Here is a 24,069-nt window from a genome sequence, read left to right on the forward strand (position 1 = left end):
TATTTTTATGTTGAGGTTACATAACATATCAAAAAATCAGAGAGGTGTTTTTTTTTCGTTTTTCATTTATAATTTTTCAAAGTAAACTTATTTTCGGTATTCGCTCAATATTCCTATGCGACTAGACTAGATCTATGCGTCTAGAATTCAGTCTTTTTTCAAGTATAATATTTGTTTTATGAAGGCTGGCTGATCGTCATTGGTTTAACATGTCGGTTCAATAGTTCAAATTTTGTGAATTTAAAATAAATCATTTAAAAAAATAGAAATGAATGATTTTTCACACCATTGCAAAGTATTGCACGACTTCATACAAAGGCTGGCCAAGAAATAAAAGTGACGGTAAATTAAAAAAACATGGTATTTCCATGATTTCAGGATGCTGATCACGAATATGGCATCATTTTTTATTTGGGGCACGCCACAAAGCACGTCATCCAATTTATGACACCCACTTCTACGCAGTATTTTTTTACATACTTTTCTATCTATGAATTTAGCACAAGCAAACTCACTGGGCGTTGAAAAAGATCACGTAGATTATGGGCGACCCCTCAAACCAAACAAATTATGGTATAAATATAAAAGATTTTTTTAGATTATAAATTAATACAATACAGTGAATGAAAAAAATAACAAATCAAAACAATAATCTTCCTCTTCTTCTTCATAATTGCCATCAGTTTCATAATCATCTTTTCCTGATTCAACAATTGTGTCCTTCAATAGAAATATCACTTCATCTAGAAGTTTTTTACAATTTCCTTCATTCTTTTCAAAATATGTGTTTACTATTGGATCTGTGGAGGTGAGAAGATGATTGACTATACCATGATTAGTATTTTTACAAATGAGATTTGGAATTCATTATACTTAGCAGGAAAAATTCCTCTCGCTGCTATTTTCATTTCGTCTTGTGATTTTCGATACTTCATTGATTCATAGATTTGTTGTCTTTCTGATCCGGTTCCTCTGGTTAAAAGAGTATATTAAAATACATGTATCAAATCATGAATAAACAACTTACTCGACATTGAATTGGGTGGTATCGCTGAAGTTGAAGGCTTCATAATAAAAATCAACGAAGTTATCAATTTGATTTTGTAAACATAAAAACATTGACACTGGAATCACACAACGTTGCAAAGGAAAATCTATTTTACTCTACCCTACTTTTATTCCTTTTCCAATCACACACTTTTTTATAACATTTTAATGATAAATTTTGTGATATTATGAAATTAGCTCAGATTTCTGTTTCATCCTCTACAGATTACTGTGATATGAAAATTTTCATCAATGGATTATTATGATTTTGATTTAATTGGATCCTAGATAAAATTAAAATATTAAAAAAATATAGTGAAAAAAAACTTGCTATTGCTTTATTCACTAAAACGACCATTCGTGCAGTTTTGCGCAGCGTCGGACAGTGTTCAATTAAAAGCTTATATGTTTACCTAAATTTTGAATGGATCCACAACCGCGGCAAACTGTGGCAACAAAACTTTTAAGCTGGGTTTCTACAAAAAATCACAGTTTTTCATAGATTTTGTTGGGTTATGCCTACTATGATCAAATTTTACAATATCCAATGAACAAGATTTGTTTTGTATAGTTTTACGAACAAATTTTCATTTGACACAAAAAACAAATCCAAACTATCATTGAAGCTGAAGAGCGTTTCAAAGTAATATACTTTCTTTCAAAAATTGTCAAAAATCATCAAGCTTTGAAAAGTCATAAAAAATCGAATTTCATTATATTGCGCTCAAATTTGAGATTTAAGCACTTTAATATCAAGAAAGACAAAATATTACGAAACATCTGACGCTAATTTTGTTTTTTGCTTGATGGCCAGCGATTCCCCACTGTGCATTGGTAAAGTTAACATCACAAATCAAAAACGAAAAAAACACATTTCTGATTTTGGGATATGTTATGTCAAGAAAACCTTAGCTTCCAAGAAAAAAAAATATGAAAGAATATGGCGCCCTTGGTCTGAGATCATGTAAACTGTAAAAAACAAAAATAATCAATAATTACGGAAACAAATTCCAGAAAAGACTAGACTAGATTAACTTCAATTAGATATGTAGTAGTTCAGTAGTTCAAAAACGATTAATTATTGAGAGAAGACAATTTTTGAAAAATTGGGGAAAAAATATTTTTCGGGTCACCCTAAAATGGGAGTGGGCACCCTAACAAAAGTATAAAAAAAAATGTGGGTCTAATATTTTACGTTGAGAAATGAAACTTCCAATTTTTCCAAAAAACTGAGAACCACTATACTGCCCAAATATGCATGGTTGACGTAAGCGCCAACTATGTTTTTCAAGTTAAAATAACAAAAATCACAAAACCACTCCGGTCCACTTGTGACCAGAGATGCCAACCTTCCTGATTTTTAAGGAATTCCCAGACTTTTCGGCATGTTCCCTGATATCCTGACAAACACTCAATTTTGCCTGATTTTTCTGAATCCTGATTTTTGTTTTTTTTTAAACTTCATCAAAATGTGGAAATTACACGTAATAAGTATGCTTGGATCGCAGCCGAATTTTTCCTGGTTGGAAATGAGAAATATCATTATATCCTACACGAAAAACCTCTCCGGTTCGCACTCGTATAATGGTTACTCTTTCATTTATTTATTCCGAAAAAATATCGCGTTATCGGATGTATATTTTCGACATTTATGAAAGTTTGAAGTTGGCGTGAAAGAAATGTACTATATCAGGTTAACACGCCTGAAGGCAGTTACAAATAGTTTCTAATGAAAATATTATATAATATCATCAGATACATTGTAATTGCACAATTTTCGTAAAAAACGAGTTCTTCTTTTACGTAGAATCTACACTCCAAAAGTGCTTCCGTGGCCGAGTAGTTAGCGTCCCACACTATCATGCCGGAAGTTCGGGTTCGATTCCCGTTCTGGCCGGGGGTTTACTCGTCAAAAAATTCTTCCGGCCTGCACTGACTGTGGTGCGTATTCTAGAGCTTGCCCCTCCTGAGTACATTCAAGGCGTGTTATTCGGCATAGAAATCTCATCTAAGTACTACTAATGACAATGACGCAAATAATGCTACATTTAGAAGGCAAAAGTTCCACTGGAACGTTAGTGCCATCCAAGAGAAAAAAAATAGTTCTAAATAATACTAATACTCCAATGAACGCAGTTTTTTAACAAAAAAAAAAGTATGAATAGAATTTTACTTTTTCGTATCGAATATACACTCGACAAAAAAAATTAGAGGAACAGAGTGCGAAGTCGGAAATTTTAAGTGATTTTTGACATGCTGTAACTACGTGAAAAATCAACGCATATCGATGGGATGTACATCAATTGGAAGCTACAACGTTCAGGTATTAGAATATTTTACGCACATATTTTTATCTTAGTGTGTGTAGGTATTACTAAAAATTACTAATCGTTCGTTCTGAGAGTCGCGTAGGATTTTGTGCTTCTGGTACGATTTGCGATTAAATGCTCCTCTAATTTATTCAAAACTTTGAAAAATCGGCTAGAAAAAACGGCAGAACATATCAATATGAATCGTTCATAGATGTTTAGGGAATACACTAGGCTAATCATTTGCCTGCAAACATTAGAACTTACTGTGATATTTGCAGAATTACAGTGGATTTTGTAAAGCTTTATAAAAATCCTGCTTTTGGCACTTTTTTGAAGTCGATGCAAACAATTTAAAAAATTTTATTTCGTCGAAGTCAAATTATTCTTGTGCAGAATTTATTGGAGTTTTCAAAACTGCCTTTCGATTTGAGGTGCGATGGTTGTTTATTGAATTATTCATCATGAAAGACGAAGGGGTAATTTTTCATTCAAACTGAAATATCTCTGTGTGGAAAAGTCCTTCTTGGAACCAAATGAAAGCTGGTTGATAAGGTTAATTGGATTGAGTTGGTTAGCGAAAAAAAAAACACAGAAGAATCGATTTTTCATTCCTGGCCGATAGTGTTGCCCACTACACCTACACACACCAAAATAAAAATATGTACGTAAAATATTCTATTACCTGAAAGTTGTAGCTTCAAAATTATGTACATGCGATATGCGTTGATTTTTCACGAAGTTACAGCATGTCAGAAATCACTGAAAATTTCCGACTTCACACTATGTTTCTCTAATTTTTTTTTGTCGAGTGTATATTCGATACGAAAAAGTAAAATTCTATTCATACTTTTTTTTGTTAAAAAACTGCGTTCATTGGAGTATTAGTATGATCTAGAACTATTTTCGCTTCACAGTGACAGGACATAAAGCTCAATACCGTCAATGCGAATTGATTTAGTGACCATTGAGGATAGTATTCAGGGATCTTTTTTTACTCTCACTCCAGTATCATACTTCTAGGAAGACAGCTTCACAGACATTTGGCAGATTTTATACGAAGTGCAATAGATATGATTAAGAAACCACCCCGATCATCCGCGAAAGCGAGTTCCATAGTAATTTTACAGAACTTCCCAAAACTTGTCTGTGAGACGTAGGTGCTTGCTCTTTTGTTTTGGTCAAAGCTTTCATATTATCTGACCACTGGTGCACACGACTTTGCAGATGGATAGTTTAATGTTTTCTGTATTGATAGAACATAGTTTTCATGCTGAAATATCTTTATTTCGCGTTTACACCTCATTTTAAGTGGTATATCGCGATATCCGCGATTTTCGTTATTCGCGGTGACCTAGCCAAACTATCTCGCGGATAATCGGGTTTCTACTGTATGTAGTCAGAATTAGTCAATGTGATAGACGTCGTGCCCGATCAGGGCAATGCGAAATTTCATGTCTCTTTGACAACACGAAAAATCAATTTGGAATCGGGCAGGAAGGTACTATCTTACCAGCTAAACTAACCGGATATTGCGCCATCAGTTTATCACAAGTTTAGGTCCTTGCAAAGTTCTAAGCATGAAACGTCGAGATTTACTATTATCTCACAATTTTTTTTTTGTCAACTTTATTGTTTTTTGTTGACTTTTCCGACGGTAAAACGACCAAACGACCGAGTGCCTAAAAGTTAATATTTTACCAAAAAGTATTTTTCGAGATAACAAATCTGTATAAATGTACATACATGAAAAAAAATAATGCCAAATGTCATAAAATTGCATGAAACGTGATGGCGATGATTATGGGTGATTATTCGGTTTTAATTTGATTGGTTTGATTGGCATCTCTGTCGGACAGTGTGGATGTGCATCAAAAGTTTCTCCATAAAATAGTCATCAAATATCTTCAACAATTTTTCGTACAATAATTTTGCCTTATCTTGAAACAACGCGCGTTATTGCGAGATACACTATTTCAGTTCCCGACCAACGATTGTCTGATCCCCCTTGGATTGCAAAATTTTCGTAGAGAATATTTCTAAATCGCTATCCATAAACGCGAACAAAGCGATCATAAAATCCAACAACCAACAAACATGGTCACTGTGCTAAAACCGTTCCACAGTTCATTGAGAAGAATCAATGAGCAACAGCCGGGGCGCTTGATGCTAAATTCCCCTGGCTTTGTGTGAACTTGCTGAACTAATTTGGTTTGAACTCGCTCGCATCTGTATCGATAGCTGTGGCAGCTGTTTGAGTTTATTATTGTTGTTCAGTTGCAATTGGCGTAGATACGGCTTTGGGCCTTATAGCAATCGCAACATGAATCGTTGGACAGGGGGAAACATTAGCAACCATATCCAGCTGATTACGCTTCCCGATGCTATCGGTGTTTTCCCATTATCCATTCACCATTCATTTCGGTGGAGGATTGTTGATGCAGCTGACATAAAAATGGTGTTAGTGTTTAAAATAATATACACGCGCGAGAAATTCTTCAATAACTGCGACCCTCAAAACTATGGATGAATTGACAAATCATAAGTACTCGACCTGGTGAAACGAAAATTTCTTAACCGGTCAATACGCTCCAAAAAGTTCACGTTCTCTCATTCCTTTTGAAGCTAACAGAACAGCCAAAAGTAGGAACTCGAGAGCCCCAGCAAATCTATGGCACACCAATTTCAACAGCGCGAACCGGATTAAACCTTCAGATCTGCCGTTTATTCGTCCTGGCAGAGAGATCAGCTCTTCTCTCCTCCATTATATGGTTGACTTGATGAACTCTCGTGGAGTAACCGTACTTCGCTTCCACCCCAACTTCCGATGGGAACATTCTTTTTCTATGTGCTTTCCTATCTTTGCCCCACTCACCCCCTTCGGCTCCTCAAGGCACAAGGATCCATCCATGTATCAAGTGGAATGTCAATTAGCGTGAACATATTCTTCCGTGCATTATCCTTACTACCCCCGGTGATAGACAGTGTGTGAGACAGAGCCGGAGCGTCTGAGCGAGCTTAACGGGTCTGCAAATGCCATCGTTGTTCACGTCGTCGTTATGATCCGGGACGGTGGTAAGGGGAGCCGTGATATACGGAGGCCACACGCTCTGTGGAGCAAGACAAAAGCGTTTGAAAATGCCTGAAAATTGCTTTCTTCGCCACTTGAACCGACGACCGCCGCTCGTTACTCGTTGCTCAGCTCGGCTCAGCTCAACCAACCAAGCCCAGAAGAGTCATCTTCTGCCGGCGGAGAAGTGCGGAACTAGATCAAAAGTGAAGGAAATGAGATTAGCTGGAAGGATGCACTCCTGTGATGGAATGAAATTAATGAGTTTCTGCGTGAACTTGAAGCAACGTAGATGACGAAGTGGTTGTCGGTTCGGATTTATTCGCAGTTCTCAAGTGGTTGTTGGTTTGTTTTATTTTCTCAAGCGGAACACATCCTGTGCGTGTTCAACTATTTTTATTGTGCAGGGTTAGCTGTTTCGTTGTTCAAGGAATATTACCCGGAGCTCTGACAGCTGTAAAATTTGTATATTGTTGTTTCCAGTTTGATTTGTTCAAGTCTTGATTCATTTAGGATTAAGAGTTTGTCGCGAATTGTCTGACAACCGAACAACGTGTAAAACTTTTAACTAAATACCTTGGATATCAGAAGGCTATTTACAGGTTATGCCGTCACCGATATTTCCATGTAGAATGTCTTGAAAACATCACTCGAAGTCATGAGACCTAATATGCAGCATCGGTGCCATGAACTAAGGCGTGATAGCGAAACCTGTAAAACTATTATTGTGTGCTAGTATGCAAGTGAGACGTAGAAAGTGTTTGTCGGAATCAAGAGAATTCATTCTAATAAATTACCACATTCGCTGAAAAAGACACCTACATACTTCTTGATGAGAAGTAACAGGCAACTGGCGATGGTCACGCTTCCCGTTGAAAACTCGTTTTATAAGATCATCACGAAAACACGTATCACATGCAAGCTCCTGTTGTGTTGCAGATTTTCTGTTAAGATAGAAATAGAAATACTTCAACTCATATGCCAGCACAAACAGAATATGCAACTATTGAGATCGAGTTTATATTTTAAGATGAAGAACCTGAAAGTCGAAATGTTCTGGTCCGCAAAATAATCAAGAAGAATTTAGAACATTGTGGTGAAAAAGTAAAAAGAGTACATCTTTGACTTGTGGTAATCACCATTGAAACAAGACGATTGAGAATGAATAATGTTGTTTAAATTTAAGAAACATTCTCGTTAGCACGGGAACATCCAACAGCGCAGAATGTAGACTCAAATTTGGTCACTAAACTATGCACAGCTTGCCGGCTGGGACGATTATTTCGGTCAAAAATTTTAGTAAGTGCTTTTAAAATTGCAAACATCGACTCCGAATTCCGGTAGTAATTTCCAATCATTATTAAGCGTTGCTCATTCGTATACTTTACCATGATGAAAATGTTGATTTTGACTAACGTTTAGATATTGAGAGATCATTAACATGTTTTAAGGTTCATGCGAAGACACAAAACTGTTAAGTCGCTGGATGACCCTTGGTAAAGTTGTACTTTGGAGTGTCCTGTTAACTTTTTATCATTGTTGTATCCATTCTCTTCTACAGTACTCAATCATCGTTTGGAGTGATTCCTCCAAAATTTAAAAAAATACAGGTATTACAAAAAGGATGCTTCATGTTTATTTTGCCGCAGTTGTATGCCAAATTCCAACTGTTTACAAGTAATTACGTTGCTTCTGTAGGTTACAGACTTGCTTGTTCGTATACGACATGATTAAGAGCCAGGATATGCTCTGTAATATAATCCTACAGACCACAAATCATGAACAGCATGATCAGTATTTCTCGCATATTTATTCCAAATAAGAAAAAAAAAAGATTATGAATTCTTGTCATCATAAGAAAGAAAAAACAATAAATAAAAGATACACAAAAATACGCTTTTCGGTTGTCAAACGTCCATATTGTATTTTCATACTTTCAAAGCCAGAGGTTTCATAGCCAAATGGATAGAGGCAACTACGAGGCAAAACCATACCAATACAATGCTTAATCATGTACAATGATAATACAATACTAATATCAAATCATGTGTGTCCAACTTCTATAAGACCAGGTGATGATCTGGCTGCTTTGTGTCATTATAAATAAACAATGCTTCAACTCGTATTCTAGTGTGTTGGTATTGGTGACTACCATACATTGCATGATTTTCATATGTTTTTGTATTTTCCAAGTGTCAAGTTTCTATAAGACCAGTTACATTTTTCCATTGTTTTAGTTGTTTTGATCAATAAATCTGGAAAATGACGAAGGGAAAAGTGCTCACGGAGAGAAAAGAAAGACAAATCGATGCATTTCACCAAGAAAATGGTGGTATCAGAGAAATTTCTCGTCGGACGATCCCATCAAGTAGTGCTCAATTATTTAACGAATCCTCAAGGATACGGTAAGAAGGAGAGAGCTCCACGTAAAACGAAGCTCTCTGACCGGGATAAGCGGGAAATAGCTAGAACAGATTCGAATACCACAAAATCGCTTATGCAAATAAAGCAATATTTCAATTTAAATGTTACTCGGGTGACAATTCTTCAAGTTTTGGTAAAAAATCCTCACATAAAGAGGACTTCAAAAGTTGAAGCTCCTCATCTTACACTATCTCACATCGGAAGACGTCTGAGTTTTGCCGAAGTTCACATGAACCGACAGTGGGACATGGTATGTTGTGACAAAGAATGTTTCCAAAAGAATGCATTTTGCTATATACCATAGCGAAAAGTTCTTCAATACAGTATTTTTCAGCCAGGAATTTTGGTGGAAGCTCGTGCATGCTTTGGGCGGGATTCTGTGCAACCGGAAAGCTCAAGACAGCTTTCATATCATTCAAGGATTACATACATGTTCTGGAATCCTTTCTCCTACCATTTTCACATTCCAGCAAAATAATGCTACTACTCATATCAGCAAGGAAACTAAGCAATGGATTAAGGACCAAAAACCTAATGTTTTGGACTGGTCGGCTCACTCTCCAGATTTGAATTCTGTTGAAAATCTTAGGGAGATCCTTGTACGCAGAATCTACACTGAAAGAAAGCGGTACACCACGATTGAAGAGCTCAAAGTTGCAATTTCAGAAACATGGAAACATAACGAGAAATTCGTTCAGCAGCATTTAGTAAATAGTATTCCAACACGAATTTTCCAGGTTATTAGCCGAAATGGCAAGGTTGCCAATTATTGACATGTAAATCAGCCGATCGTTTTTAATTTTTCATTGATAATCCTTATGAATTTTGAAATGGACTTATAGAAACTGGAAAGCTGAAATTATTATTTTTAAGCAAAATAAATAAACAAACAACTGTTTTGAACAAAATTGACGTTAAATATACTTAATTCTAAACATTCAACAATGTATGAATGTATCTTGTTGAAATTCCAACTGTTTGTGACCTTATAGAAGTTGGACAGAGTGTACACGTATATTCCCCGAATGTTCACTCAGAATACAATCGAGGCGTATTATTTGGTATATGAATTTCAAATAAGTAGTGCAGGATGATCCTAAACCGATCTTCCCATGGATCATAGGAATTACGCTGTCTACCCAAGTATCAGCAGTGTCAAAGAAAGGGTGTCGTAACGCTGACAATTTGGTGAATTTTGCGACGTAGGATTACGTTTTTCGGGAACTCATTGGGGTTCAAATTGTAAAACGAAAAATCGGTCGCATCGCACGTTAATTTCCTGATGAATTTACAAGATATTTGCTACAATCGGTTAAGGCACTCCTTAGCAATTTATCACATTCATTAAAATTGCTTATTTCATGAAACTAGCTATCGAACAATTGAAAATCTAAAACATTATCTACACGAAAATCCCGCGTTCTCATTGGTCGAGCACACACAGTCTGTGTTTTCCCAGTTGCCCTTTAAATACGAAAATGGGACTGTGCAATGAATTATGCTTTCGATTTGATTTTCTGCTCCTCAGTTTCATTCTCTAAAAGGAGCAAGCAGCGAAAAATTTGCCGTGCAGAAATCATACAAGCCGTGTGCCGCGATTTCTGTTTTCTAGTATTACTCTAGATAACGGGCAGTGTATGTCAAGAGAGAGCTGAGAGTTAATTTGTTTTAATAGCAATGATGCAATGTTTCAAAATAGAAATTAACAGGGAAAACGTAATGCACAAGGCAAACGTATGCCGTCCGACGCTCGCTAAAGAATAGTATCCTATGTTTCAAACTAACCGGGCCATCAGTGGAACACAGGTTTGTTTGAGAGAGAGACCACCGCTTCCGGCGGCGGGTCGGCGGTCGACTCGGGTCGCATCATCTCGACGGCTTAATGCCGCCTCGATTCCTAGTTAAAATGGGGACCTCATCCTCATTGTATTGACCTTAGAATAAGTTTCGAAAAAATAAAATTAAATATTTTACTCTAGCTGACCCGGCGAACTTCGTCGCGTTCAGAAATTATTTTTCCTGTACACGATCTACATTCGAGGTATATTATTTCTTTTTTGACATATTTTTCGCTTGAAATACGAACAGAAAATATAGTAAAAATGTTAAACAATTTGACGATTAAACATGGGTATATTTTTTTCGATTGCACTAACCACTCGATCTCCTCCCCGACGCAACGATGAAAACGATATGATTTGTATGCAAGGTTATTTCAGGGCGCCCATGTTTCTAAAGAGAGAAAATACAGATTTTGAACAAAGAAAAAACTCAATTCAAATGCAATTACTACACATAATCACAGTCCTATGTCAAGATCCCGTGTCCCTAGGCTCAGACCCATCAACTTTTTTGCTTTTTTTTCTTTGCCCAATACCATGATAAAAAAAAAACGAGGGATAATATACTTGGTATTCTATTTACGTTATGCCTATATCGATGTTTGAGTTCACGGTTCACCTTGTCCAATTTTCGTTTCACTCTATATGGACGTTAAAATGAGATTCATTTCAGGGTGGAGTAGTTAGCAGTGGTGGATTGAAGTCAAGTTGAATGGAGAAGTAGTTTATATTCATTCGTCACGTCACATTAGTTTAACCATTTGCTAGAATAGTTCATCAGTCATCCTCGCTCTTAACGCTCGTCAATTAATTTCTAGTCAATTCAAGTCATGTTGACGGCGAATGCCGAAGTAGTCCTAGTCGAAGCGAAGCGACTGAGAGGAGAGTCGATTATCACGCTTCGCCTTCGAAAATGTTGAACCCTGGTTATATTTGAAGAGGATCACAGGTAAAAACCAAATTAGTTTATAAATCTGAACTCTTGTTGTAAAAAAATTTTCGCGTCACGTATCACAGCGAGATATGACGGTTGTGACGGTTGAAAGACAAATGCACGAGCATATGAAAGAATCGTTCGGGAAATTTAAAAAATTACCGAGAGTCGCTGTCCGTCTGATTCGGGAAAACCTCTCCCTACCTATTTCTTTCAGGACCATTCGTCCTAGACTCACTGAGCTTGGATAGACTCAAGAAGATAAGTCGGTTTATTAACGAAATAAACAAAGTGAAGTACTTGACGTTTGCCCAGAAACAAGTAATCAAACCCAAAGATTTCCGGAGACGATCTTTATGGGCAAAAAAAAAGTGGAACAGTGTTACCAAGAGAGAAAGAGGACTTGGTCGCTACAATGAAGCGCGGAGGTGGAAATGTGGTATATGTGGACTTCTTCTTCTTCTTCTTCTTCAATGGCACTAACGTTCCTAGAGGAACTTCGCCGTCTCAACGTAGTATTACTTGCGTCATTTTTATTAGTACTTAGTTGAGATTTCTATGCCAAATAACACGCCTTGAATGCATTCTGAGTGGCAAGCTCTAGAATACGCGTGATCACAGTGCAAGTCGGAGGAAATTTCTTTGACGAAAAATTCCCCCGACCAGAACGGGAATCGAACCCGAACACCCGGCATGTTAGTTATGACACTAACCACTCGGCCAAGGGAGCACAGATATGTGGACTACAGTGGGTAATTTAGTCCGAATCATCGGCACTATGACAGTTGATGTGTGCATTGATATTTTTAATATAAATTAAACGGAATCGCTCAACAGAACTGGGGCTATTTTCGCCAAAAGAACAACAATTTAAAATACATAGCAAAAAAGAAGCACTATTTTCGAAGTTCTTTGGCCTCCTTGAAATCCAGCTCGCAATTCAATTGAGAATTTATAGGCTATTTTAGACTGCAACACGTTTAGAATGGTGTCACGAGTAAGGACAATTATTATGAGCCGCTACAGAGAGTATGGAAGCAAATCAAACCACAGATTCTTCAGAAGTCTTGCTGATAGCGTGCCAATACACCTGCAACAAATCATCGAAACTAACGAGATCATATTGACTATTGATGGTGTTCGCTACCTGCATTGGTATACTAATTTATTCGTATTCAATTGAATTTGGGCGTTCGTTATTATTCTACAATTTTTTATGCTTTTCAAAAAAAAACATTTTTGTTTTGTTATGGACTGACTTGAATTGGGCATAATGGAAATAACAAATGCAATGTTTGAACAATCATTAGAGCTTGAGCTTGGGTAGACTGTACAATTCGTAGTTGCTCTCCGTGATTGACCTGAACAATGTTTGAACAATCATTAGAATACATAAAATGGAAGGCATTGTTTGAAAACCATATTGTGGTTAGAAATTCGAAAACAAATGAGGAGATCTTTTCTTTACGTCTGTTATACTGTATGACCAATGTCAAGTTTGTGCTTTATTGAAAAATTTGTCTATTTTATCCATTCTGCACCGAAAGGAAACACCATTGAATTGATGTGGCCTTTCTGTTCAATAGATGCCTTCGGTGCACATAGGGAAACAAAAGACAAAGTGTAATTTATTACCACCCTTCTATAGAACAGGCAGTCAACAGGTAAACCAAAGCAATCCTGGGTATCCCCAGAAGAACTATCGCCACACATCAGAACGCAAATTGGGCTCGATATAATACGCTTTCAAATATCGTCGCCCCGAAGCGCAATGGGGCTCTCCTTCACCTATTTCGCTCAATTTGCAATTGCAAGAGACCGTATTCTGTCGGTGCGGCCAAGAGTATATCACATCTCTAGATCAAAAGCATCCGGAATCGTACAATTTGAATAATTGAACATAATCCCATTCGAAGCGGAGCCCGCGCTGTGTGTGAGATCGTATTTTTTCTGTTGTTGTTGTTGCTTCCTTTCTCTACTCCGCCTTTGTGTTCCTCTCCATTGCACAATTCAAAAGCAAACAAACCCACTCATAGTTACTATGCTACACTTTTCTCACCTACCTTTGCATTCGTTCGCATCCCGCACGGTGCCTCGTCCCCACGGGCGGTCGAAATAGAACGGCTTGCAGCGCTCGCAGTCCCGTCCGGCGGTGTTATGCTTGCAGTCACACTCCAGCTTCCCGTCCGTCCCCCCCTTGATGCACTTCGAGGCGTGCCCGTTGCACTTGCAGCGACCCCCGACGGCAAAGTCGGACAGCGCGTAGGTGGACACACCCGCCGAAGGGGGTGTGAAAATTTCCTTCGAGATGTACTCACTCTTCTTGTATTTCGCCTGCTCCGAGGACTGGGTCTTGAGAATGGTGGTCGACGTCGGGGGCTGGAGACGATGGAACACCACTCGGATGTCCGTAGCCGTGACCCAGTCCTGGAGGACGGGCGAAGAGTCGAAGTCTTGGGCCGATGGGCGACCCTCCAGGGTACTGAACGCAATACGAGAACCCTGGACACCGTCCACGTTGTAGCGGTTGTGATCGATGCAGCGAGCCTCTTGCTCGTTGGTTTTGGAAATGGTCGCCCGAGTGGGTCGACCGTACAGCTTGCGACACTGGGAGCTGTAGAATTGAAACGGTTGCCAGGTTTTCCCGTAGTCAGCGCTCTTGAAGATGGCCATCGAATCCGGTCGGATGGCGTACGGGCAGAACATAAGACTCACGTACGTGAGTTCGAATTTCTTCCCCAGGGAAAGCGTGAGCGTGACGTTGTCCGGCTGGGATCCAGGATCTACGGATCCAACGCGTGGCTCCGAACGCCAACAGGTGACGTTGTTCGAATTGTGCACATCGGTCAGGGCAAACGGCGAGAACCGTTTGGTCGGGTCGGACTCATCGCAAATGTCACAGACGGACTCGTTTCGAGTGTTTTGATCTTTGAAATCACAGTACCGAGCCGGTTTATCGTTTCCACAGATGGAGGACGCCTCAATGGGAACACCAAAAGCAGCGTTGACGAAGTCGGGCATGCAACGCCGCGGACGGTCCTCGTCGTAACACGGATCGATTACACCCTGCGTTTGGAAACTTCGCAGGTAAGACCGGTGGCCGCTGGTTACCACCAAAAACAAACCGAACAAGAACAACCGAAAACTTGTTTGCATCATCATCATGATCTGTTAATTTTATGAGTGCTCTTCTCGGAAAACAGAACCCCAAACTCCGTTCGTATCTTCACTTTCTCAAGAACATTTTTATTGCGCGCGCGTTTCGATGTTTGTCAAACACTTCTTCTGGAAGGGACTTTCTCCCTTTCTGCTGCTGCACCACTGCACCACTGTATCTTCACTTCCTTCACTTTCCCCTAGAGAATTGACGCAACATGATGTCTCATCACAGGTTTGTCAAACACCCGAAAACACAACTTTGTTTACATAATAAAACTGAGGATAATTAAAAATAAATAAAAATACGAGGATCAGGGAACGTTCAGCGACTCTTCTAATTATAAAACCAGAACGACAAAAAAAACAACACTTAATGAAATCATACACAAGGGGCACTCCTTCTCGTAAGCAAAGGGAAAACGAAACAAAACTAAACAACAATTTGGCTAGATCGGTCACAGGGAAGGAAAATAAACGAGAATTGCGCTATAAATATATATATGCGTTTGTGGATATATGTTAGCTCCCTCCGCACAAATTATCCGGGCTATTCTTCTGCTGAAGCTCTGCTGTTTCTCCGATCAAATCTGTAGCTCCCAACAAGGAAAGATACGGAAACAGCAGCAGCAAAAAAAACTGAGGACCAACAGGATTCCTTCTACCATAAATCAAATTAAGTCCATTCCGCGTTCGGAAGTATGAGCAAAGCACATTATCACTTGGCACCCCTTAAACACACTTTTCCGCTTCTCGCAGCATCCCCGAAGTTATCATTCACTCGTTTCACGAAACAATCATTCACATTTCCCCCCTTCGGGGAGGAACAAAAAGTTGCCGAAATCAAACACAAGAGAGAAAACAATCACAGATTTAACCGACTGCCGCGACAATCCTTCCGCGTAAACGCGCGTCGGTCACGAGCCAAATGATCCTTCTTGTCGGCTGCTGTTTGTTACTTGTTTTAGGTTTCTATGTTTGCATGCTTGCGTTTTTTTTTATTGCTCAACGAAATTGAACCGTCGATTTCCGTTCCCTCACACCACCACCGCAGAACTCGGAAGAACGCGCGATGCGCAGCACTTACAGAAACCGCCAGCAAATAATCGCCAAATCGATCGCGATGAATCCCCGCGAAGAGAGAGAACACTTCCCACTATCGATGCAGCGTCGGAACTGAAACGCGAGAAAAGAAAAAATCTCAGCATAGCCACCCGAACGAACGACCGACCGGAGCCTGTGTGCACCAAGAGCAGCAGCAGCAACAGCATAGCGCATAAGTGGCCACTCATGCTCACTTGTTGTTGTTGGTCGCTCACCGCGCGGAGAGCAGCCCACAATCCCATGGAGGTAGGTGGTGACAAAAAATCCAGAGACTCGGAGATTGGTGAAACACAGAAAAACACAAACAGAGTGAGACGGTGGGAAAGTGAAAATGGCTGGTTCGCTATCTTCGCCATCTCATCGCTCACCGGGTGATTTTGTTACGAGTCGTGCGAAGCGCATCGGTAGACGTCTGGGCGAGCATTTTGCAGATAGTTCTATCCTGCTCTAGCAAAACGTCCGTGTAGAGACAGAAAGAGCCCTGTGATATAGGATATTGTATGCAAAATTACGCACGTGATCCCGAACAGTGGAGGATAACAAAAAGCATTGAAACAGTTAATACAGGTCGGACTCGATTATATGTGATTCGATTATATACAATTTTGGACTCGATTATATACAGTTTGAAACCAATATTAAACCCACCTTCGAAGAAAACTGTCCACCGAAGCAAAAAACTTCAAGTAAGGATGCATCTTGGTGGAACAAAAAACTTGAAAGGCTTAGAAAATTGTCTAGAAAACTTTTCAACAAAGCAAAAATTACCGTTTTGTCTCATATTCCGGACAGTCTCAAATTCCGAACACTACAGTTTTAAATGTAAATTTACTACACTTTAATGTTACAAATAATTGAATAATGAAAGTCCTGACATTCTTTGAGGTATAAGCTACATTTTAACATCATTTACAGGCATTGATTTAGCGTATAATTTAAAATATTAAACATTTGCAAAAAAGTGAAAGTCAAAACCAAATATAAAATGCTTGCGTTAGCAAATTACGTAAAAAACAAGCATCGTTCATTTTTTAGTTTTTGTAGTTCTTTCAATTTCTTTGTTTGCTTTTTCTCATGTTAAGTGCTAGAAAAGGTTAGAATCTACAATAAATGGATGAAAAAATTGTAAGGGGTTGTATCTAGGACACGACCGTATATTTTCGACATAGAACTACGCAATCATATTATGCAATCCACTTGTTTACCTCTTCGATTATTATTTTAGAACGCATCAAAATTTTTGTGATAGATTATGTTCTTCGTTACAAGTAAATTTGATGAACGTCCTTTTACGTTTGATATGATGCCTAGGACTACCAAAATATGTGAACGGAAGAATTGCCAAACGATCATTGTATTTGCCATTTCCCTCTGAAATTATTGCACATCTCATGTTTACGTAGTTCTCGAACCGCGAAAGTTTATTCACCTCAAGTATCTGAAATGACGATTTTCCCAGGCTTCTCAGTTTAAAAGTACGTTTTAGGGAAACATATTCCGGTCTGCACAACGACAAGCGTGTACAAAAGTACTCAACACCAAAAAAAACCTGACTTGCATGTATATCTGCAAAGCGGATTTCCACAGGTACATCGATTTTGAAGTCCGTGTTAGGGAAACACAGCTCGGTGGGAACCAAAATATCCCCAACTTGCATGTATATTTGCAAAGCGGATTTCCATAGGTACATCGATTTTGAAGTCTGTGTTGAGAAAACCGTGAATCGGGCCAATCAAAACATGGCAGTTAGGACGTTTGGAGAACGCTTGACATTTTACAGATATTCACTTGTTCATCTCATGAAAAATAACATTTTTTTAATTGTGATAGACGCGTAGAAATATTTCCTATCAATTGATGCAAACATCTTTCCGGTCTGCTAAGAAATGTTCGAGTTATAAGCATTCGAATACGGATGGGGTTAAAACACAAATCGGCATAACAAATGTATGGGAAAAAAGGAAGTTCTTCCAGTTTTCATGAATTTAAACCGTATACAGATTAGTGAATTTCAATGTATAGCATTACAAACAAATCTTAGAGAATTTCCGATTCGATTGGTATGCAAATCATGAGAATTCGTTCACAGTGAAAATAGTTATTAACGATAACTTTATTTCATAAAAACGTGACCTGTTTTCTGATTTGGCACCCTTCCTGAAAGACGTAGTTCTACGTCAAAAAATGATATTTTATGCAGAAATATTCATTAAAATTAGTATTGAAGTAGTGTCCGGAATTTTAATCAAGTTTCTTTGCATGATTCAAATTCCGAACACTTCATTTTAAATGTAAATTTACTGAACTTTAATGTTATAAATAATTGATAAATGAGAGCCTTGACATTCTTTGGGTTATAGGCTACATTTTTACATCATTTACAGGTATCGATACAGCCTATAATTTATAATATTAAACATTTGCAAAAAAAGTGACAGTCAAAACCAATGATAAAATGTTTGCGTTAGCAAATTCCATAAAAGACAAGCACCGTTATTTTTTCAGTTTTTATAATTTTTTCAACTATTTTGTTTGCTGTTTTCATATTAAGTGCTAGAAAAGGTAAGGGACAGTAATAAATGGATGAAAAAAAAAATATTTTGTGCAGAAATATTCATTCAAATTAGTATTGAAGTAGTGTTCGGAATTTGAATCGAGTTTCTGTGCATGATTCAAATTCCGAATATTCCATTTTAAATGTAAATTTACTAAACTTTAATGTTATAAATAATTGAATAATGAGAGCCTTGACATTGTATGGATTATAGGCTTCATTTTAACATCATTTACAGGTATCGATACAATTTATAATTTATAATATTAAGCATTTGCAAAAAAGTGACAGTCAAAACCAATGATAAAATGTTTACGTTAGCAAATTCCGTAAAAGACCAGCACCATTATTTTTTCAGTTTTTGTAGTTTTTTCAACTATATTGTTTGCTGTTTTCATGTAAAGTACTAGGAAAGTAAGAATTTAAATAAAATGGATGTAAAAAATGATATTTTATGCAGAAATATTTATTAAAATTAGTATTGAAGTAGAGCTCGGAATTTGAATCGTGTCTCGACGTATGATTCAAATCCCGAACACATCATTTTTAATAATGAAATCGGATATATGTTGGCTCCCTCCGCACAAATGAAACATAATGAAAACACTAACATTCTTTGGTATGTAGGCTTCATTTCAAAATTCATTTACAGGCATAAAGGGTGTGTCACATCAAATTGCATCACGGAAAAAACGCTGTAGAAATTTAATTTTTAGGAATTATATCTTCAGCTTTCGCTTATAATCAGATAAGAGTGTATAGATCACGTTGGCCATGCTTCACTGTAAATTTTTCGTAAATTTGGAAAAATGTCGCACTCATTTCGAGAATCCGGAGTTGTCACATCGGGACATCGGTAAGATGCTGGGAATCGTCCAATCCACGGTCAGCAGAGTACTAAAACGATACCTTGAGAACCTAACCATCGACCGGAAGGTGAAGAACGGCAAAAATGGATGCTCCGTCAGTGAAAAAGATCACAAGCGCGTAGTTAAGCAGTTTAGACGTGATCCTAGAAGTTCGGTCCGGGATGTCGCCAATAAGCTGAATTTGTCAAGTTCTTTTGTCCAGCGGACCAAGCAGCGGGAGGGCCTGCGTACATACAAGGTTCAGAAGGTTCCTAACCGCGACGAAAGGCAAAACATGGTGGGGAAGACGCGAGCCCGGAAGCTGTACACCTAAATGCTGACGAAGCCGCATTGCCTGGTAATGGACGACGAAACCTACGTCAAAGCGGACTTTCGTCAGCTGCCTGGCCTGTTGTTCTTCTCCGCAGAGGACAAATTCAGCGTTCCGGAGGAGATTCGCAAGCAGTAACTATCCAAGTTTGCCAAAAAGTACATGGTATGGCAAGCGATCTGCTCTTGCGGAAAGCGGAGCACCCCCTTCGTGATGACCGGCACGGTAAACGGGCAGGTTTACCTTAAGGAGTGCCTACAGAAGCGCTTACTACCTATTGAAGCAGCACGAGGGCCCGACCATCTTCTGGCCGGATCTCGCTTCGTGCCACTATTCAAAGGACGTGTTGGAGTGGTACGAAGGCAACGGGGTCACCTTCGTGCCAAAGGAAATGAACCCGCCCAACGCGCCGGAGCTTCGCCTAATAGAGAAATATTGGGCCATTATGAAGCAGGCCCTCCGGAAGAACCCAAAAGTTGTCAAATCGGAGGCGGACTTCAAGAGAAAATGGATTTCTGTTCAAAAAAACTACAACCTGACGTTGTACAGAACCTTATGGACGGGGTAAAGAGGAATGTGCGAGCATACGGGCTTGGGCTCGAAGTATGAATAGAAAGAAAATGCCAAAAGTTGTTTAATGATTTTTATTTTACTGTCTAAAATTTTCAAAAGGATCGGTCTACTGGGCGAATTTCTACAGCGTTTTTTCCGTGATGCAATTTGATGTGACACACCCTTTAGATACTGCCTATAATTTATAATATTAAACATTTACAAAAAAGTGACTATCGAAAATCAGTGATAAAATGTGTGCATTAGCAAATTTCGTCGAAAACAAGCATCGTGAATGTTTAGATCTTTGTATTTTAATATGTTTATATGTTCGTTCGGTAAGAATCTAGTTACGAATCTACTATAAATTGTTAAATTTATAGTAGAAATCTTTTATGAAGATTTTTTTTATTAAAATTAACGTTAAGGTAGTGTTCGTAATTTGAATCAAGTTTCGACGCATGAATCGAATTCCGAAAGAAAATGTTTGAACACTATTTTCCGGCAAATAAAACGATAGTTCACAATCCAATTCTGGTGCAACAGCATGAAAAGACCATTTGTTAACAAATGTTTACATGCTCTTTCCTTGCAATACGCAAGTCGCAGGTGCAAACCAACGAGAGTAAAATTGATTTTCTTAGCCAGGTCTTCAACTAAAACCACAATAACAAAACCGGGGTCCTGAAGTAACAGGGCGAACTCGATTATTAAATTACATTTTTATATTACATATCCAAAAATCAGAAATGTGTTGTTTTTTTGTTTTTGAATTATATTTTTTCAAAGTTAATCATTGGTCTAAAACTCATGTTTTCTTTTTTTCTCCAAAAATGACGTTTTTCAAAAATTCATAACTTCTGAACTACCTAACAGATTTGGATAATCGACATATTAAATTCAAGTCAATAAGCTAGTCTTTTATGAAAAAATATTCAATTTGCAAAAAAGTGGAATCCTTTTCGCATAGATCTCGTCTAGTCGCATAGGAATATCGAACGAAGACTAAATCATGTTAACTTTGAAAAATAATAACTCAAAAAAGATGAAAAAAACACACCTCTGGTTTTTGGATATGTAATGTAAAAACTCCTCAGCTTTCGAGAAAAAATATTAAAATATATAGCGCCCTTGGTCCCGAAACCATGTAAGCTAGAAAAAACGAACACAATCGATAATTACGAAAACCAAATCAAATTTTCTTGCGAGTAAAATACAAAAGACTATCTTATTCGCTTTAATTTGATATATCGATCATCTGAATCGGTCCAATAGTTCAAAAGTTATGAATTTTTTAAACAAATGCATTTTGGCTGTTCGGAATTTGAGACAAAAGATTTTCGGAATATGAATCAGTGACATGAATGGTGTTCGGAATTGGAGACAAATGTGATTAATGTAATTTTTAGTTTTTCACCATGAAAATATTTTTGTGAATCAATTTTTTTTAAGTCAAATGAAAAAGAAGGCTCTATTGTATCCAAAAATCAAATTGATTTCGCGATAAAGTACCATTTTGAGTAATGAGATACTGTTTAATGGCCACTAAAGTTTAAGTGTTCGGAATTTGAGACAAAACGGTACCTCTGATTGGACAGATTACAAAAACTGTCTAACAGAATATAACAAAGAAATCCGTAAATCTAAGAGAATCTAAGGTAGAAAGTTTACCTGTTGTAGCAAGACTTCATAAAGCCCTTTCTAAGGATCACACCAACGGACTTGGTAGTCTGAAAAAAAGGAAATGGTCAATATACAACCGATTCCCAGAAAACACTCAGTATCGTGATGGAAACACACTTCCCAGGCTCAATCCAATTGATTTCCGGACACGCACAGGTCATCAATACAGCTCAATCTTATCTAATCAGAGACGAGAGTAGAGCTAATGAATTGGCTAGGGCGGTCTTCACGAAGTCGAAGGTTGAGTGGACAGTGGGTTCCTTGAAGCCCTTTAAATCTCCAGGACCAGATGGGATTTATCCGGTGCTGTTACAAAAAAGCAAGGATATCACTGTCCCTCTTCTAACGGAGATGTTTAGAGCTAGTATGGTACTAAGCTACATTCCTAGTAAATTGCGAGTGGTCCGGGTTATATTAGTTCACAAGGCTGGCAAACGTGACAGGACGACTCCCAAAGCCTATAGACCATTTAGTCTAACACCCGTCATCTTAAAAATGATGGAAAAGGTAATTGATATCCACATTTACTGTGTCAATGCAGTACACTAATTCAGCGAAGACTGCGAATTCTTGGAAAACGCATTCTTATGCCTAACGAGATTTGGTCTGTTGAACCAAAACAGGTAAGACACTTCATAATGGAAGTCATACCTTCGTGGGGGGATATACAAAGTCCTGGAGCGACTATCACTTATTCCCTGAGTGATGGAACGAACTGGCACTGCATACATAGCAATTTGGAGTGCACTACAATAGATCAAACTAATGGTCGCAGTGGTACAATGCTCCTATAGAAAAAGAAGATATAGTTTGAAAAAAAAATTCTTACATTTCAAATATAACTTATTTCAAGAAAAAATGTAACGTTCCAACGTTAAAGTGAATTTTAAGTGGCTATAAGTACAGTGAGGTAAAAATCGTTGATTTGATTGATAGAAACTATCAAGTTTAATATGAATTTTAAGGACAAAATTAATAATAACACGTAAAAAATTCCTAACTTTCAAGTTTTCACTTCTAAAATGTTATTTAATCCTTTCACTATAGCAGTGTGCTACCGTGCTACCGCTGAACGGAGCACTGCACCGAAAAGTATGCATATCGCACTGGTGTGATCGATGTGCAGTATCACCCTGATGTCGTCTATGGACGACGCTCGTACACACAGGTCGTCGCGTGGGTGTCGCCTATAGGCGACGCTCGTAGTGAAAGGGTTAAATCTGCTAATTTACATGTTCCACAATTATATCCTGTATTAAATTTTCTCATCTTTTAAATGAAAGCAACATAATCGTCTTCCGTAGCGTACTCGGCTCCGGTGACGCTAATACGTAAGTACCGTAAAACGTCCCAATTATTCGTTTATGCTCGATTTTGCGTGGAATTGCTTTGTATTAATTCGACATCCAATTCATCACGCTTAAACATTGTAAAATACGGTAGAGGCGAATGAACCTAAAAGTTGAGAGCCTCTTAAAAACAAAGAATTGAACTGGACTGTAAAATACAGCACGGACTCGTTTATGTACAGCTCGCAATCGGCAATCGGTGGAACACAGGTTTACTTGCGAGAGACCGCCGCTTCCAACGGTGGGTCGGCGGTCTACTCGGATTGCGTCATGTCGGCGGCTTGGGGCCGCCTCGGTTCCTTATCCTCCTTGGATGGAGACTTTGTCACTATTACATTAACCTTAGAATGAATCTAATTGCGAAAAAAATAAATTCTCAATTAAAATTCCGCTCCGCTGGCGTTCATGCGTAAATATCGCAAATCCCAAATAGGGGAGCCGCGGGTTAGACGGACAGTGGGGGTATAATGGACAGGTGGTTGATTTGAATAGTTGCATTATGAATTTCAAATTTCTGTTGATGCTAAACCCTTCTACATGCTATTCTATAATATTTTAACCATCCTATGACAATGAATACTGGTCAAACGTGAAATAGGGAAACAAAAACCGAAAATCAAACATGTTTCCGCGTGTGGATGTAATTTTTGCGGCTTCGATATTAAGCATTTGAGTGATTTAATTGCAAAATTGAATTCGCTGGTGGATATATTTCTGTTTGTGAGTTGACAGAGAAGCGATATTAGGTATGTACGGAAAAGTAAATTCTTTCGTAAGTGGTAAATTTAAATTATTGGAATAATTGCACTGGTAGGGTTGCAATCCAATCCAATGCATGATGGAAAGTGAAGGGAAGAATATTGAACT

General features: G+C 38.2%; 1 protein-coding gene across 8 annotated transcripts in view; it reads right to left on the reverse strand.

The window, feature by feature from the left end:
- The window catches only part of LOC129762629 (netrin-B-like), a 165,113-nt gene extending 149,105 nt beyond the window's left edge, over positions 1-16,008 (reverse strand). The window contains exons 1-2 of one of the 8 annotated variants that reach the window (XM_055761085.1): positions 15,869-16,008; positions 13,689-15,060 (exon numbers count right to left, since the gene is read on the reverse strand). In XM_055761085.1, the coding sequence (XP_055617060.1) occupies positions 13,689-14,790 (1,102 nt within the window). In that variant the 5' untranslated portion in view covers positions 14,791-15,060; positions 15,869-16,008. Of the gene's footprint in view, positions 1-13,688 lie in introns of all 8 variants that reach the window. The other 7 variants (XM_055761088.1, XM_055761090.1, XM_055761092.1 and 4 more) reach the window with 7 other exon arrangements.
- Positions 16,009-24,069: the final 8,061 nt, after the last annotated feature.

Source organism: Toxorhynchites rutilus, chromosome 1 (assembly GCF_029784135.1).
Source record: "Toxorhynchites rutilus septentrionalis strain SRP chromosome 1, ASM2978413v1, whole genome shotgun sequence".
Taxonomy (NCBI): domain Eukaryota; kingdom Metazoa; phylum Arthropoda; class Insecta; order Diptera; family Culicidae; genus Toxorhynchites; species Toxorhynchites rutilus.